Source organism: Myxocyprinus asiaticus, chromosome 4, assembly GCF_019703515.2.
Source record: "Myxocyprinus asiaticus isolate MX2 ecotype Aquarium Trade chromosome 4, UBuf_Myxa_2, whole genome shotgun sequence".
Classification (NCBI taxonomy): domain Eukaryota; kingdom Metazoa; phylum Chordata; class Actinopteri; order Cypriniformes; family Catostomidae; genus Myxocyprinus; species Myxocyprinus asiaticus.
Window position 1 is genome coordinate 29,837,361 of NC_059347.1, and position 19,407 is coordinate 29,856,767.

A 19,407-nucleotide genomic window follows, 5' to 3' on the forward strand; every position below is an offset into this window, starting at 1 on the left:
ACTGTTTCCGAACATTCAGACACCCGCCACACCGATGAGGAAGGCATTTAGAAGTACATTTAAATATGAGGATGCTACATGTAAAACCTTAAAAATTTGTTATCAATGACTTTATGCCTCATTCTATGAGTAGACTTCACTTGAAGTCAGTAAAAGAAGCCATTTTAATCACTCGGTGATGATTTAAAGTAATAAATATGCAGTAGAAAATGTTTAATTTGTCTTGTTTATATTCTAAATTCATGACGCTAATGCACTAACAAACTATACGTGGCCATAATATGCGCCGGTTACACTCTGGTATTGTGATTTATAATGACACTGATACAGTTGCAAAGATAAGTGTATAAAAGTGGTAATGTTCAGAATAAAGACAAAAGAATAATCATGGGCATATCTTATTTTAGACAGATGTGTGAATGGCTTTTGCTGCAGATGGCACATGAGTGAATGGGCACTTGAGAGTATTTGAGAAGATTTGATTCCTTTAGTAGCCTAATTAAATAAAAATAAATCGCATGACTTGGTCTTGGGAAATGTCTCTAAGTGGAAGATCATACAGACGTAGGTACAGTTGTGCTCAAAAGTTTGCATACCCTGGCAGAAATTGCTCAATTTTGATTTTGAAAATATGACAGATCATGCAAAAAAAAACTGTCTTTTATTTAAGGATAGTGATCATATAAGCCATGTATTATCACATAGTTGTTTGGCTTCTTTTTAAATCATAATGATAACAGAAATCACCCAAATGGCCCTGATCAAAAGTTTACATACCCTTGAATGTTTGGCCTTGTTACAGACACACAAGGTGACTTTTTGCACTAATTGCAATTAGTGTCTGTGTATAAATAGTCAATGAGTTTGTCAGCTCTCACGTGGATGCACTGAACAGGCTAGATACTGAGCCATGAGGAGCAGAAAAGAACTGTCAAAAGACCTGCGTAACAAGGTAATGGAACTTTATAAAGATGGAAAAGGATATAAAAAGATATCCAAAGCCTTGAAAATGCCAGTCAGTACTGTTCAATCACTTATTAAGAAGTGGAAAATCTCTTGACACCAAGCCAAGGTCAGGTAGACCAAGAAAGATTTCAGCCACAACTGCCAGAAGAATTGTTCGGGATACAAAGAAAAACCCACAGGTAACGTCAGGGGAAATACAGGCTGCTCTGGGAAAAGATGGTGTGGTTGTTTCAAGGAGCACGATACGACGATACTTGAACAACAATGAGCTGCATGGTCGAGTTGCCAGAAAGAAGCCTTTACAGTGCCAATGCCACAAAAAAGCCCGGTTACAATATGCCCGACAACACCTTGACATGCCTCACAGCTTAGTGAGGATTGCCCTCATTTGGAGTGATGAGACCAAAATAGAGCTTTCTGGTCACAACCATAAGCGCTATGTTTGGAGAGGGGTCAACAAGGCTTATAGTGAAAAGAATACCATCCCCACTGTGAAGCATGGTGGTGGCTCACTGACGTTTTGGGGGTGTGTGAGCTCTAAAGGCACAGGGAATCTTGTGAAAATTGATGGCAAGTTGAATGCAGCATGTTATCAGAAAATACTGGCAGACAATTTGCATTCTTCTGCACGAAAGCTGCGCATGGAACGCTCTTGGACTTTCCAGCATGACAGTGACCCTAAGCACAAGGCCAAGTTGACCCTCCAGTGGTTACAGCAGAAAAAGGTGAAGGTTCTGGAGTGGCCATCACAGTCTCCTGACCTTAATATCATCGAGCCACTCTGGGGAGATCTCAAACGTGCGATTCATGCAAGACGACCAAAGACTTTGCATGACCTGGAGGCATTTTGCCAAGACAAATGGGCAGCTATACCACCTGCAAAAATTTGGGGCCTCATAGACAACTATTACAAAAGACTGCACGCTGTCATTGATGCTAAAGGGGGCAATGCACAGTATTAAGAACTAAGGGTATGCAGACTTTTGAACAGGGGTCATTTTTTTTCTTTATTGCCATGTTTTGTTTTATGATTGTGCCATTCTGTTATAACCTGCAGTTGAGTATGAATCCCATAAGAAATAAAAGAAATATGTTTTGCCTGCTCACTCATGTTTTCTTTAAAAAAGGTACATATATTACCAATTCCAAGGATATGCAGACTTTTGAGCACAACTGTGTAAGTTGCACCAGGTCGCTTATAACTCCGATGTGTTCATGTTGACTCATTTTGACTCACTAAACAACATAAACAGTACTTGCTGTTGTCATCAAGGTAGGTGGAGCTCCAGGTCACACCTACTGATGATGTGGACCAATAGCAGTAAGAAGGTGTTTTGCTGTCAAATAGAACTTTTAGGAAAAGTTTTCCTAAGCGAGCTCTTACGAACCACTGAAACACCTTTTTGGCCAGATTTTGTTCTTCGATTTCGTAGGAAGTATATCGAGGGACTCACTTTGATGCTGTGAGCTCTTATTTGCTATTGCCTTGTCTAAGACCTGAATCAATACATAAATTAATTAATGTTAAGTTGTTAACTTTAATTTACCTTAATCAGCAAATGTAAGTGTCTTTGCATGTTCATTTGGGAATGAGGACTGACACAGTTTAATCCATAGCATGCTCTTCTCGATATTTATTTTCAGATATTTAAAAAAATAAAGAAAAAATACTGCATATATCCTCTCTATGTACCTTGTTTCATTATTAAAAGTGACCCAGGAACAAAACTTTTTACATATTGTGGATCTTTTCTGTAAAATTCTGCTTAAAACTGCACAAACAAACATTACTCCTGTAGACTCTCATTGGAAAAAAAAGCAAGCGCTTTTTAGAGAAATGGTGCACAGCAACAATTGCTAAGATTGGTCAGAAATGCTTTTAAGGCGGGGCTTAGCTAATGGTCAATTTCAATGAATTTGTTCTTGATGGGCTTAATTTTGCGTAGTATAACAATATAACAAAAAAACGCTTGCCATCCTCAACTTGTATGACATGATCAAAATCTGGATTTGCTTGCAGACACTGAAGAAAGGCCAGAATCCACAGTTTCTGCAGAGTCGCAACCTGAAATGCATAGCCTTGTGTGAAGGTTCACACTCTTACTGCCCTTAACACAGATTTACATCAACATTTGTAATTTTTTATGCTTCTAATCTTTCCTTCTTTTTTTTTTATACAGCTATTACATCTCCAGACCTGCACAAGCATGGTGACATCTGGGTAGTTCCAAATACAGATCATGTTTGCACACGTTTTTTCTTTGTGTAAGTATATTTTATATCAGTATTTTATCTCAGTATCCATGTGTTGTTTAAACAGCCATAGGGTAAATGTGTCTCAAAAAATGTTGAGTCTGCATCTGACATATTGAATGCATTCATTCTATCAAAAAATAAAAAGTAGACTGTGTCATACGTCTGATCTAATAACAACAGAACAACTGCAAATGAGCTGAAATTCAACTGAAAGCCTCCCTCTTCCCAACTCTCTGTTTTTAAACTTCTTATTGACTAGTTATGAAGATGGACAAGTAGGCGACACCAGTATAAACACACAGGACCCCGGTATTCACAGGGAGATCCTACGAGTCATCGGCAATCAAACGGCTACTGGATGAGTTGGAACACGATACTGTTGCCTTGACCTTTCTCAAAGTTGGACATTTGAGCGTAGGAGGCCAATACCATATGTATTTTTGGTAACCACAGAACAGAAAAAACTGAAAAAAATAAAATAAAACAATAATAGTCACAATCTTCAAAAGTAAACACTATTTATACAATACTATTCCCCATGAATACATGCATATTTACACTGGCGATTCAAACTATTACCATTTTGCAAGTTTATAAATAAAAGGTACATTTTGAAAGAGCATGGTATGTCTCTCAGTTCACCTGATAGACAACTTATTTTTTGTAAAGAATACAAAAAATGAAAACACTTTGAAGAATATTTTGAGACTTTACTGGAGAAAATATAATATTCCTGTGTGGATATGCGCCATCTGACTTTGTTTACTAAGAGTTGTACTTGTTAAAGTACATTAATTTGTATATACAAAAGGTGTCTATATGCACTTTATTTTTCTTAATGTATGATAGTTGTTTCAGACTTCCACATAATCTTAAATGCCTTTAAAAGACAGAAGTATTTATAATCGGACAGTGCTAAACACAAGCAAGCAACTCCTGATGTTGAAGACACAGCATTTAGAGCTGATGGAGATATTTGACAAGGGTAGTTTAAAAAAAGTCCCAATGTGACACTTAATATGACACGTTACTTAAAAGTTACTGTCAGTTTACAATTTCTAAAGGTCTAAGTTAAGGAGTTTGCCCAGATTAATCAAACCTGCCACTTAATTAAAACATTTAAATCAGAGAATTTGAAATATATTACTATAACGTTATTGTTTTTAATGAGCAGTGAATTTACCAACTATGAACAAGAGTTTAGAAAAAAGAAAAGAGAAAAACTAAAAAGACTTTATATACTTGGCAGCAACAACTAAAATAAGATGCATGCTGCTTTCCTTACGTTTTTAAACAAATTGTTTTCCTTGGTATGGTTAGAATTTTTTATAAAGGAAAAAAATCGCCACCCAAATGTACAATGTCTTTAAAAATAATTTCAATATAAATCTTTTTTCTAAGGTGATTTTAAGGCAGAATAAGTGTTTGCTGCTTGTTGTTCATACATTGTAATGTATTAACGGAAGGTCTAAATGTGAGTATTCTGTTTTCTTTTTCTGTTTATTCAGTTTTTGTAATTCTTTATAGTGATGTTTAGACAACTTTGTGGTTGTTCACTTTCTGAACATAAATGAAATTGTTGACTCATTAAAATCATATAATCTTTTTTGAGAATGAGTGATAGTTACCTGATATAGTTATATTAAGTATCTGTGAATAAAAGTGGAAAATTTGGTTAAATTCTTTAAAACTGTTTTAAAAATGCCATTTGAAAAAAATGCATTTTTACATAAAAGCACCACAACAGTTTTCTCATTTACTGGTTGAATTATGGGGTTTATTAAACTACAGGCACATTAACTTGGGCTTGATCATTTTTTGTGCAGAAAACTATTTTGTATTTTCCATGTGACTGAAATACTGGTAAACTAACATGACATTCACTTGCAATATATTCCTCTTTATTCAATTTTAGGTTCAAGTGCTCAAAGTGGTGACAGCTAAATATTACAATAACAAGTTTTTGTGAGTGCACCGAGGTTAACTGGTTGATTTATTATCATATAAATCTCCTTTAAGTATTGAAATGCTGAAACACTTATAACTGCAAAACTGCTTAAAACATCTTAAAGCAACATATTTATTTTTATCTTTTCCTTTACCCTCATTATGATGGACTTCTGTTCATATAAACTTCTGTTTGTATAGTTTTGTACATTGTCTGCACAATTTGGTAAAAATATAATGCTACTTAGCATATGGTGCCTTATCTGTAAGGATTAAAATGGCAAATATATGACAATACTGTTTGACAACACTGTCATATATGAAGTATACTGTATATAGTGTAAATAATGCCACAACAACACAGAGGCCAAATATTTTTACCTTTTCCTTATTTTGCAAACAGATCAAGCTTTTTGGCTTTTTACAAGTTATGGAAATAGTAGCTTATGTACCTTTTATGTTCATTAAATTCAGATTTGCCTATAAAGCACAAACTTTTGTCTTTTTTCTTTCTAATTGAAATCAGATGTTAAACCCTAAATACAGCTGAATATTAGTCCACAGATGATATATCATTCATACACAGTAACCTTTGTGCCATCTTTGATCAGACAGTTGCCAAGTGCAAGAGCTTTTTATTTTGTTAGTACCATAAAATGCCTGGCCAGAGCATAACACAGTCTCTCCTTCAGCATCAAAACAATCAACATCTCTGATGCTAGCACAATTAATTTCTAACATGAATTCCTCCAGTAGGCCATTTTAGTTTCTGTTCTGTGTGATGCAAAAATAATTATTGTGGTCCTATTATGGTTTTCCCCACAAAAAAGTTCATTTATAATTGACCTGTATCTCTGCAAGTTAGTGCAAGGTAAATCCTATAATCTACTCAAGTTGGCCAAGAACCAGGACCCTTTTGCCCAGGTAGGTCATTGGTTAGTTATTGTTCGTATAAGATAACTAAATACCCAGTAAACATCAACTGTTTTTTCCAGCATTTTTTTCTATATTGTGCATCATTAATTAGTAATCCACCCAAGTAGTTTATGTTTAGAAGCATGTCTGTCATTTGTTATAATGACATTAATGAATTTCATGCACGTTTTCTTTTTGCCCTAAACTGAATCAAGCAGTATTGCCTTACAGCCAGTTTAAGCTGAAGCCACATTTTAAGTGGGCTGGAACAAGTGTCTCTTTTGAGACTTTATAGTAACTCATTAAACTACTAGTTTATATATATATATATATATACTTCATTCCAACTAACTTTTGTAAAATTTTAAACGATTTCTGTAGATATGGTCCTATCATATCGACATGAAACAAATGTTTTGTATTCAGTAGTATATATGTGACAAAAGTGTCATTGTACATCGTTCCTCTATTAAAATGTAGCATACTGTTATTGGTGATCATGAGACTGCCATATTACTTTGTTCTAAATCTTCCTTTTTCTTGTCCTTGTTTGTTTTTTATTTTTATGGCTTCTGGTTATGATGGTGATTACATGGGGAATATACAGTTTCTGTGATAGTAATAAGCTTAGTGTCAGTAACATTTACAAAGTTCAGCCTGTAAAATACAATTTTTTATATTCCCTTCACTTTCAGCTCCTCTTGTACTCGTTTCAGTTAGTCTGGATCCAGATAACCATAACTGGAAAAAACACCATTACAACACTTGTATGATGCACCCTGGTAAGACTTGCCTGGGTTTGGGTGCTCAGCCTGCAGAGTTTGAGGTATTCAACTGAGCAGTGTATCTTGATTGATCTCATAGTATGCAGTTTAAAGCAAAATACTTTAAAATGTTATTGTATTTGCAAACTCACCCCCTGTAATCCACTTGGTATATAGTTTATTACGATTGTTCCATATGTCTCGTATCCAGGTAAAGAAGAGTTATCCTTTGTGACAGTCATGGTCCCTCCTTTTGGTTGTGTCCCCATTAAATCGCCATATATCTCTCCACAAATCGGACAAGCTGGTTTCAACTTCAAACAGTCTTTACAAAAGCAGTGCTTGCATTTAGGGAAGACTTCACATTCAAGCTTCTTGATCATCTCTAAACAAATTGGACATGTCTCCTCTTTGGCCTGGTTTATTGTTTTCTCTTGTGTGACAGGTTGCTTGGAAGGTGTGCCATAGTCTATTGTTTTATTAAGGGTTTGGTGCTGCGAAGACCTTTTTGCACTCTAATACAAAAATGTCTCAAATCTTTCAAGGCTGATGAAGCTGCCAGTCAATGTCAGTCCCTGTTTATCCTTATAAATGCTGATTAGGAGTTCTGGGAACTCTGCACTGTAATGCTTCATATTTTTTGGATCTAAATTGGATGTCCTCTTTTGCAGGCCTGTTGCAGTCTTTTGATATACTGTTGTTATAAACTGTTCTCGAGCAAACTAAGCATGAATGCTCTTGTCAGTCAGGGATGAAAAGGTCATATGCCTTTTCTTTAGTTCCATGGAGACTGCATTCCTTTTTACTTTGTTAAACTCATTAGATTTTTTTGCTGTGATGTAATGCACGACAGTTTCATCAACCTCAACTGGTTCAACTTGTGCAATGGAGCTACTTTGAGCTGGTCCCAGACCTGAGGCGTGGTTTTTAGGACTCTTCTTCTCTTTACCAAGAACTCCATATTTATCATGCGGTGTTTGTCCAAATACACACTTCATAAAAATGTTTTCAACTTCTTTGTATGTCCCGCTGGTAACAAAATAGCCATCTTTATGTTCAACATTCTCTGTTTTGCCTTTTAGTGTGCTTATACAGTATTTGAGTGCTCCATGGAGGCTTGATCAATCTTAAGGCTCACTTTATCAAATATCTGCAATGAATGTGAGAGAATGTAAAAACAAAGAAACATTCAAATCTGACCAATTAAAATCTAATTAAAATGGATAACTTTGTGCAGCGATACAGTGGGCCTCATATTTGCCTAACTTATTTCGCACATCTAGAATGTCTACAAACAAACAGTATAAGAATTTTGCAATCCATTTAGATGCGCAACATGTTCAAAGTAACTTTTAAACTACATGATCGAACTGTTTATGTTTCATAGCTATTTATAGTCCTTAACTGATAAAGGAAAATACAGTTTTGTTAGCTTTTGGCAAGACAATTTATAAGTAAACTCACCTCTGGTAATGGTGGGCCCGCCATCTCTTATCTTCAATGTTGGCGCGGCTAAATTGTCAGGGAAATCAAAACCATATCAGCATACAGAAACCATCCTCAAACTACATTTTGTTAACATAAATAGTCAAGGAGCGCATTGCAGAAAAAAAATTATGGGGCCTACATTCACTTCAGAAATGAATGGGAAGATTAACAGTTTTTCTTTAGTCTATTGTTAAACTGCTACTCAAAACATATTCACTTCTTTTCAACTGTAAACACAACCGCACTTCCCCTTCTGTCACTCACTCGACGTTGTGTCGATGTAGTGACACTAGGGGTAGCACTTGAGAGCCCCGAACACCTCTATTCTTTTGAGAAAAGGCCAATGAGAATTGGAGAGTGGAATTTGCATGCCACGCCCCCGGACATACGGGTATAAAAGGAGAAGGAATGCCCACTCTCATTCAAATTTTTTCTTCGGAGCCAAGCGGTTGTACCATCAGCGAGCTGAATACTACTGCAGTTCCATTTGCCTCTTAAGAAGCGTATGCTGTTGGATATGCGGCGCATTTCCAGTGGCCTTCTCTCCTTCTGCACGATGAGTGCAGATTTCTCCCCTGGGCACTTTGACAGCGTTAAAAGAGTGTATATTTCTGCTAAAGAGTATATTTTCTCTTTTATAGCACACACATTGACGTTGAACATCTTTTTAAAGATGCCTTTCCGTTTGTGTGATTCTTGGATGCGGTCGTTATCTTTCCGTCTCCGACGGCCACGGGCGCTGCCTCACGTGTCTGGGCAGCGATCACACTGAGGTAGCGTTTGTGGATGGTTCATATTCTCATTGCTAGAATATGACCATGGCAACATTGCGGTCGTGGCTTTCCTTCTTCCGAAGCGGGAAAGCCACTTTAGCTGCCCCCGCGCGCCGGCCCAGCTGGCACTGGGGGCGATTTGGGGAGTTCAATGGGTGCGGTCTCGCTGGGTAATTCCCCGCGGACCTCCCATTCCGGTTCCGAAATGAGACCAGCCCGCCTCATGGCCAGCCTGACGTCTCTTTCAGGGCCTGCGAGCAGGATGAGTCTTCGATCGCTGCATCGGAGAGCGCACTGGCGATGTCGGACACTGAGGACTGGACTGGGCTGCCACCTTTGGGTCTGCCCGCCCAGTCTGAGGCTGATGCAGAGCTGACTGCCATGCTTGCCTGGGCTGCAGCGAGTATCGGGTTGGACTGGAACCCTCCACCCTCCCCTGAGCACTCACGGCTTGATGATTGGTTCCTGGGTTTGGAGCGGCGCTCACGGCCATGCGCTCCCCTCCAGAGTCTGTAGGACTACGTCGTCTCTGGCGACCAAAGTCTACAGTGCTGCTGGACAGGCTGCCTCCACCCTGCATGCCATGGCCCTCCTGCAGGTACACCAGGCCAAGGCACTAAAAGAACTGCACGTGGGTAGTCCTGATCCCGGTGTGCTGCAGGAGCTGTGCTCGGTGTCCGACCTCACCCTCCGGGCGACGAAGGTGCGAGCACAGCACGAGCACTCGGGCAGGCGATGTCCACCTTGGTGGTCCAAAATCACCGAAATGTGCGAAGACATGATTTTTCTTGAACTCAGAAACCTATAGAAAGGTGGATTCAAAGAAGTAGAAAAAATTAAGGCCTATTTCTTATAAAAGACCTCCCACACTGTCTGAAACCTCAGTATGAAGCATATTTACTGTGTCATTTTGGAGTTAAATGCATCCAAAGTCAACAAAATGCACAGACATTGCGATTTTTCATACAGCTACGGAGGCTGTTCCCCTGTCGCTACCAGCATTCACGGCCACGGAGGCCATCTCCCTGCCACTGCCAGCGGCCACGGAGGTTGTTCTCCCTTCCCTGCTCACAGCTACGGAGGCCGTTCCCCTGCTGCTACCAGCATCCACGGCCATGGAGGCCATTTCCCTGTCATGGTCCTGTCACTTTGTCAGGTTGGGGTTTTGTCTGACGGGACCATGACATCATCGCCCCATGTTCTGTCTTGTGTTTCATGTCCTGTCTTGTGTTGAGCACACAGGTCCGGGTGTAAGTTACCGCCGTGCGTTTCCATGGGAATGCTGATCATGCCAACTTTCAGCTGGCGAGCGGAACCTGTCCCTTGTTTGTTCCTGCTTATTTAAATCCCTTTGTGTGTCATGTTTGTTGCTGGATTGTTGAATGTGTTTAGTGTTGAAGTGTGTTTGATGCGAAGTAACTTACCTCACTCTCTCTGCCTAGTTGGTCCTGTCTTGTGTATCTGTTTGGTTGCCCGTCTCTGCTCGCGTGTCGGAAGTGTGGTTGCCTTCCAGTTTGCTGTACGCTTGTTCTCTGCACCCACAAATCTTCAACGGAGGATTCCTCGTCTCTGCCTGCGTGTCAGGAGAGTGGTTGCCTTCCAGACTGCTGTAAGCAAGTGGCTTCAGCAGAGGTTTCCTCACGGATCTGCTCCTCGCCTTCATGGCGCGTGCGATTGCCTGCGGGAGCACTCTTCATGGAGGATTCCTCATAACTCTGCTGAAATTATTATTTGAACTGTAAATAAATCCTTTGAACTGTTCCTCTGCTCTTGGGTCTCTGTCTCGCTCTCTGACAGTTGAGGGTGTAGATAGTGTAGCAGTTTCCTTTGAAGAAATGGGCATTCATTTTTTCTACTTGTCTGAATTCACCATTCTGCAGGTATCTGAAGTTGAGAAAACTTATGTCTTAATTTGAGCCTTGTGTTGACTTTGGTGCATCTTCAAATTGATAATGTATATAGTCTTCATTTCCATGGTTTAGATTGTGTGGGTTTTCCCTTGCATTCATTTTCACTACTTATTAGATGTGGCCTTTTATAGGTCTCTGAATATTCACAATTGGATAATTTTTAAAAATGGTTGACATTCCAGCTTTCAACATGTTGAAATATTCTATTCAGTCCAGTTTTCGCCCATAAAAGCTGAGAATGAAAAGTTTTTAACATCTTGAGATTATTTTTAATCATAAAGGACAACTTGACTCTTGTTCTATATTTTATTAATTACAGTATTTTTGTTTCACGTGTAACGTCTGTGTAAGATCAGTGATGGCTAATTACACTTTGTTTAAAAAAAAAAAAACCTTTTAGCCTTTTGACATTTGCATATAAATTACTGACCTGGCCTCCGCGTTTACATTTATATGGGTGCTAAATTGCAGATGGTCTTTATCACTATCAAAAGGATGCTAAAACAGGTCACCTCTGGAGTGTCTCCATCAAGCTTCAAACACATTCCACAGAAAGGGGGGTGACCCCCGTGCCAGGCACCAGAGCAGTTGTCTGTCTCCACCAATTCCAATACACGTCACACACACACCTAAAGACATTTTCTCTATTTAGGCCATAGTAAGCAGTTATAAATGTATCTGCTATATGCATGTGTTGTATGTATATTCCCCTATTATATTAACTTAGTTAAAACCCTTTACTTATATTAGTTAGACGTTAAATGCCTATATTCAAGTGTATGAGTGTATCTCTGCTTTAATATCGTCTGGAGGTTACCTTCTTGGTATCAAAATGATCTTCTCTTTATTTCTCACACAATAATGTACACCATGTGATCGTGAAATGCATCGAACAATTCTTACTATGTTTTGAATTAAAAGCTGCACTAGCGGTCCAGATCAGCAATAAAATGCGAATGGGCCATAAACGGAGACAAAGGATGTCTCTCCCGCTCAAAATGCATGCCTCTGATTGGCCACTCCACCCACAAAATGGGTGCAGCAATGAACTATTAAAACTCCAGAATGCAGACTAATCATCGCTCAAAACTCTTCTTCTTGAGACCAACACACTCCAAAACTCTCCTCTTGAGTTTAACCTTCTGGCAGTGTTTACCTTCAAGTAACTTTGTGGATTTGCTGTGGACTTCTTCAACTCACTCCTAAAGAAATCGTCGAGAACCTCGTCTACCGCATCAAGACTCTTATTCAGCAACAAACCAATGCAAGTAACCATTTACAACTGATTAGATGCGTGTTTAAGTTTGAACCCCTTTTAAGGTGAATTGTGCCTCTGATGATTCTCATTTAGGTTGTGGTTAATTGATGTGAAATACTGCCATTCTTTGCTCTTCTCTCTCCTTTCCTTACTTTCCTTCATTCTATATATGTATGTTTTGCTTAGTTTGTTTGTATGATAGTTATAGTTTCATTTTATTAAATCCCTTATATTCACAATTGATTGTCTCTGTGTTCCGCTCACAATTCAAAGTCACTGAATGTTGCTCCTTGCTACATGCTAAACTACTGCTAGCACTGTATAAGTAGGAGGGCTATTGTTCCTTGGCCAGGAAAGTAATCTTCCTAGAATTGATAAATACTGATATTGTCTGCTCGGTGGACAGACAGATCAAATAATTGTAATATCGATTCTGCTACAGTTAATTCTAAGATCTAATCTAAATATTTATTATTAATTATAACCAGTTATAATTAATTATAAATAATTCCCTTTTTAAGCTAATTTGCTACACACGAATGAAGCAAGAGTTGTAACACGAGTGACGATAACACCAGTAATAAATGATCTTAAAAGATGAATGAACTAACTCAGATAGCACACGTACATCTCTGAGATTTCTGTTTTATATCTTTTCATCTGGAAAGCATCACAATCTAATTAACATCAGCTAAACATCAGCTGATTTGATTTGATTTGATTAAACATCTTAAAGGTCAGATTTACAAACATTCTAAATCATAAACGTCTCAAAGACATCTGCTGAATGTCTCCTTTACATCTGAGAGGTAATGTCTTATAGACGTATTGCAGATGAGCAAACAACCTAGAAAATGTGTCTTCCAGATGTAAACACACACATCAAATAGACGTCTGCATGATGTTAGTGTGCTATCAGGGTACGATTATGTTATCATCACAAAACACAAATCACTGATCTGACTTAAATCGATAAATCATTGAATCTATTTTTGTTTTGTTTTTTTAATCCCTTTTTCTCCCCAATTTGGAATGCCCAATTCCCACCACTTAGTAGGTCCTCATAGTGGCGTGGTTACTCTCCTCAATCTGGGTGGCGGAGTACAAGTCTCAGTTGCCTCCTCTTCTGAGACAGTCAATCTGTTTATTTTATCATGTGGCTCCTTGTAACAACTTGCCACGCACCCCATTGAGAGCAAGAACCACTAATCGTGACCCCGAGGAGGTTACCCCATGTGACTCTACCCTCCCTAGCAACCGGGCCAATTTGGTTGCTTAGGGAATCCATTTGTTTTTAATAAAAATCTTCCACATGAAGATTTTGCAATGTAACATCAATGACATGTTTAAATGAACCACGTGAATAAAAATTACAGTTAAAATGTAAATTAATAACTTTTTCAACTTGGTGGAAAAATTTCTTTATGCTGATTTGAACAGCCGCTTCTTCCTCTGAACAAAGATTTTTTTCCACAACTTTTTGTATTTTCAAAAAACACGTTTTTAATTACACGCATGGCATGAAATCAAGTGACATGACCCAATCTCTGTATAAAGTGTGGCTATAGAAAGAATTATTATTATTATTATTATTATTTTACTTTTTTGAAAAAAAATATTATTTTATTATTCTTCAATACTCTACAGTTCAGTAAGTTCATATCAAGGTGGATTACGAATGACACTTACAATAAAAGATCATTGGTAGACTGTTTAATTTGTTTAATCATCTATAATGCAGTAAACTGTAAGTACAAATCATCCCCCAATTAAAAAAAAGCAAAAAAAGCTTTTAAAATTATACACCTTTTACATAGCTAAATTAAATAAAGTACAACGAATGGCAAAGTTCAAACATTAATAAGACCAATACCTCAAAAACACATAATAAACGTTGTCATGTTATGAGATTAAGATTCGCCGTCCAACTCGATGTGATGACAGTCGGAAAACAAGTTTTTCTGTTTTTCCCGCAAATTACCGTCATTCTATTAATAGGCGCGCATCCGGATTTTAGTTGCGGCTTGCTTCACCGTGAAATTCCAAGTTCAGTAACACGTGGGGAAAACAATGGCCATGGTCAGATCCTGTTCAGCCAATCAGAAGACTTTCTGCCTGTCAATCAATGTGCACGTTCACAGGGCAGCCCATATGTGCTCATAAAATTGCCGGTATGGTGTCCTGCTCCCGTGAAATGCTCAGGGTTGGACGGTGAAACGCTTAGGGGAGACCTAAGCGTTATATGGAGATAGAATTGTTTCATATACAAATGGAAAGAGAATTACAATTAGAAAGTTGGTCCACAAATAAATTGAATGTGATCCACAAATAAATGTAAGGTGTTTCACAGAAATAAAGTGAATTCACAAATAAAAAGAATTAGATATATAAATATATGTTAGGAGTTTCACAAAAATAAAGTGAATTCACAAATATATAAAATGAGATTTGCAAATAAAATTTTTTTACAAATATATTTTTTAACTCACAAACACAACTCTGTCCAGCATTCATATGAGATTCTTTATTTTTCTATTTAATGTCAGATTTCTTTTAAGTTACAATGTCATGTCTTGAAATGAAAGTGCAATACAAAATGTAAATAAACCATAACATTGTCTTTGGGTTGACTTACTTAAAAATTACAATTCTGTCATTTACTTAACCTCATGTAAAAAAAAAAAAAAAAAAAAAAAACTGTACTATTTAGTTTCTTCTGTGGAATATGAGAATACATTGTAAAATGTAGATGAGGCTGAAATGAAAGCGAGGCTGTCAGTCCCTATCATAATTCCTGACATCTCCTTTTGAGTTCCTCCCACAGAAGAAAGTCAGTGGGTTTGGAACAACATGAATATGAGTATAAATGATGACTCATCTCATTTGACAAAATATTTTTTGTCATTTAGTTGACAAATCTTTTACTGAGTTCTATCAAGGCATTTTGAGGTAAATAGATTTTAAAGCGTGTCTGTTTTTTAACACTAAAGCAAGTCTGTTGGCTGAAAGGTATGATTTTTTGGTTACAAATTAATGTCATGCATGTAACTACAAAAGACAGTTAATCTGAGTACATGTATTTACACACACAAACACTGGAATTGAACATTACAACTGGAGTGCTTGCATTTTGCTCGAGTTTGTTGTACATGAACATCCTCATTGCCACATCATGGTGTTGTATCAGTTGTCTGGGATACTCCTAGTCAGGGTAAAAGCATTCTGCACAAATGATTGGAAAAAATAACAGTTACACATTAAAAACAATCCATTACTGTATAGAGAAGAACATGTTATGCAAACAAGATTGGGCCATGGAGCTTTGTGATGTCTTACCACCAGTAGCACAAAAGTCCCACAACTGTTTCCATCTTTTTGTGATGTGGAGCAGAGAGCACTAGTTCTCCAGTCTCCTCGAAACTCTTTTATTATTATTATTATTATTATTATTATTATTATTATTGTTACTGTTGCCCTCCTGTATCTCACAGCCCATATAGTTCCTGAGTAAATAAGTGAAACACGCATTGTTTTACAGGGTTAACATAATTATTTCTTGTGAGTAACATTGGACATGTCTGCAATAACACTAAGTGCTAAAAATATAAATCCTTTGAAATATTACTTAAATTATTATTTTTCATACATTAACATAATGTGAAACCAAATTACTGGCATAGCAGATCTTGTACACTGTGTAATTTAGGGTATTAATTTATAGTTTGTGCTCCTTAGATCATCTAATATGATTCATGTTTTATAAAGACACTATCTGTACTACTGATCTGTTGTAGTGTCTAGTAGTGTGTCTGTTTGGATCTGCCATGTGACATTAAGAATAAAGGTTTTGACGAAACATTTTAGTCAAGAAACTTGGTTAAAATTAAAATAACAGCTATAAAGCTAATGATCAGGACACCCTACAAATGGGCAATTTTCAGCTGTTGACATTTAACAAGACACTACACATATTTATAACCGAGAGTGCATATCGTGTGGCTCATTTCAGTTTAGTTCTGGTTCTCCCAATGGCCAGTCCGCCCCTGATTGGCCCCAAAGTGCGGCGGCCCACCGGGAAAATGCCCGGTATGCCAGATTACCAATCCAGCCCTGGAAGCGATCCACAAATAAATGTGGGCGGTTCACAAATGAATGCTGGACAGAGTTGTGTTTGTGAGTTAAAAAATATATATTTGTTAATAATTTTTTTATTTGCAAATCTCATTTTATTTTTGTGAAACTCCTTACATTTATTTGTGTATCTCATTCAGTTTATTTGTGAACCAACTTTCTATTTCTGAATCTCTTGCCATTTGTATGTTAATATGCAACAATTCCATCTCCATACTCCCACCTCCATCTGCTCTCCAAGTGTGTCTGTGTGCGGCTGTGCGCGTGTTTTTGGAGTGTTTGGAAAGAGGGTGTGTAGATAATTCAACCAGGGCCTGACATGAACGCCTGCCAAATGCGGATAGAAATCGACAGTGGAGGGTAACTCCGTCACCCTTACTAGCCACTTTGGCACAGGTGGCCGCAGCCGAAGCAAATCTAATTTATTCATATCGCATTCAGCACATTGTAAGCAGTAAATATATATATTGGATATGAGCATCTCTGCAGGGCAAATGAAGCGTGCTTTCGCGCGAACGACCGCAGCCAACATCAGCGCGCTCCAGAGATAAGATCACCTGATTCTCTGCAACAGCATGGGCAAAACTTGCGCGATTCAGTCGGGCTTCACTCGATATTGCGGCAGCTGGCAGAGACCAGAAACTGACCCATTTGAATTCTACTGAGAATCTTCTACTTTTAAGCGCTATATGGAGGAAGTCAAACCTCTCAAACTGATAGACAGCCCTGACAAAACAGCACTGACAAGGTAGATACAACAGTGTGCAATGCATCAACATCGATTAGGCTACAAGGTTTTTCAAAATACACATCATCATCCAAACTAAAATGTTTTTACTGCAGTAACACTAACTGGTAACTATAGTATAGATGAATATGAAATCGTTTGGGCCAAATCTTTAAGATTTAATTTTTAATATGAATTATTATTGTCATCATTCACTCATATTTTTCTTGACTCAAACCTGTAGGGCTGTCTTCCATGGATGGAAAAAAAGATTCAGGTACTTTTTCATTTATGGAAAAAGGTGCAATAAAAGTGAATGGTGACTGATCTACTTACCTCCTTTTTACTCCATGGAATTATTAACTGAGAAAGTTGTACTTAAATACTTTTAAACGGCTACTAGTTTTTCATAACAATTAATAGTTTATTTTACAGAAAGACTATTAACATTAGCCTAACCACAGTAATGTGCAGCAATCCATGGTCTGACCTGTGATTATGGATTTATTTTAACAAATGCCACAGAAAAATAATGGAAGAACAATGGTAAACTTTCATGAAGGCAAGTACAATTTAGAATGGTTAAAGGAGTTAAAAAGGGTTCAAATCTTGACTTCATGGAAAAATTGACATTTTATTGACAAAGTTTTCCTCCTGTTCCATCCTACTCCTGTTCTAGTTGGTCATGTTTGCCTTCAGATATTGTAAGAGATGACTTTAATCATCAGGCCTGTGTCCTGCTGCACTCATATATTTCTCGTTCAAATAAAATGTCCAAACAAATGCATGCAAATACAGTCTCCAGTTACTTTTATCACTTTTTGTGCTGTAGGGGATTTTGGCTAGTTCCAAGTCTCTAAAACACCTTTAAAGATGATAAATTAACGCCAAAGCCGCCGGGTTTATAGAGAGTGGCGTTTAAGCTTAAAAGGACGATAAAACACATACAATCTCTGACTATTTTAGCGTTCCATATGTGCATTATCAGCGTGCAATGACATGTTTTATGAGGGGGTGATGAGGGGACAGCACTGTGTTGATACAAATATGCTCACAAGTGCTCTCTAGGGTCATGTCAAGCTTTTTTTTTAAATTATTTTCCTTGAGCTTCACTTATAATGTTAGTTAAGTTTTCTTGCATGAAAAACTGTCATAATGTAGGATTACATAACTTTTTTCCACCATTTCTCTGACCCTCTATCTGAAATGCTTGGTTTCTGTGTACCTCACCCTTAAGATGTGCACTGTTATGAATGACTAACATCTTTTCAGAGCAAGCTCTGTGCTACATGTTCTTACATTTGAGGGATACTTTGCTTGTGAAGTTGATCATAAGGACATTTTAAAGTCCTTCCCAACATTGTGTAAATGATCTCTGAGGGTGAATACTGCCTTACCTGCTCAGCTGCCTTACGCCGGTTTCACACTTCCTCTGTGAGTGTGGCGTGAGCGGTGCGTTTCCATTTCGGCGCCCATATTAACAGATTACACGTTCACACTGCAAGCGTAAATCACGAGGTGATGCGTCCCAGAAGCGTTTCAGACGTGGCAGTGAGCAGATAGTTTCAACGTTGAGCCTGTTTTTTCCGGGTTGCTCAAGTTGAGCTCAGCGGCTCTGGGTGCAGTACAACACTAAAATAATCAGGAGATTATAGAAAAGACACAAAAGCAAATCAAATTATTCAAACCGAACCAACAGTACACTACAATTTATATGTCTGCATGCAAGTAAACTCAATCAAATAACTTCATAAAGGAAATAATTAATAAAATGCTGGACCTTTTGCCATTCTGTGTATACAGGTGTACAGTATAGACACAACAGTAACCAATAACAACCAAGTGTGCTGATAAAAATTAAGTGCACGTGACTGCTTGCTGTTGTCCTTGAAGCAGCAATAACCTCATCTTATTATGACCTTATTAAAGAAAAAAATTGGTGTAGGACCCCGTAGCTAACTTTATTTTCTGCGCAGAGGTGCTGCTGTTTCTCACGGAATAGATGCTGCTGTTTCTCATGGAAGAGATGCTGCTGTTTCTCGCGGAAGAGATGCTGCTGTTTCTCGTGGAAGAGATGCTGCTGTTTCTCATGGAAGAGATGCTGCTGTTTCTCATGGAAGAGATGCTGCTGTTTCTAGCGGAATAGATGCTGCTGTTTCTCATGGAAGAGATGCTGCTGTTTCTCACGGAATAGATGCTGCTGTTTCTCGTGGAAGAGATGCTGCTGTTTCTCGTGGAAGAGATGCTGCTGTTTCTCGCGGAATAGATGCTG

General features: G+C 38.0%; 1 protein-coding gene and 1 pseudogene across 2 annotated transcripts in view; one reads left to right on the top strand and one right to left on the bottom strand.

The window, feature by feature from the left end:
• Positions 1-4,828, top strand: part of LOC127431762 (protein mono-ADP-ribosyltransferase PARP8-like) — a 56,848-nt gene extending 52,020 nt beyond the window's left edge. The window contains exons 24-26 of one of the 2 annotated variants that reach the window (XM_051682298.1): positions 2,987-3,056; positions 3,147-3,231; positions 3,482-4,828. In XM_051682298.1, coding sequence (XP_051538258.1) covers positions 2,987-3,056; positions 3,147-3,231; positions 3,482-3,584 — 258 coding nt within the window. In that variant the 3' untranslated portion in view covers positions 3,585-4,828. Of the gene's footprint in view, positions 1-2,986; positions 3,057-3,146; positions 3,232-3,481 lie in introns of those variants that run through there. The other variant, XR_007895650.1, reaches the window with a different exon arrangement.
• Positions 4,829-6,758: 1,930 nt separating this feature from the next.
• Positions 6,759-7,846, bottom strand: LOC127439736 (uncharacterized; annotated as a pseudogene).
• Between the last annotated feature and the right edge of the window lie 11,561 nt (positions 7,847-19,407).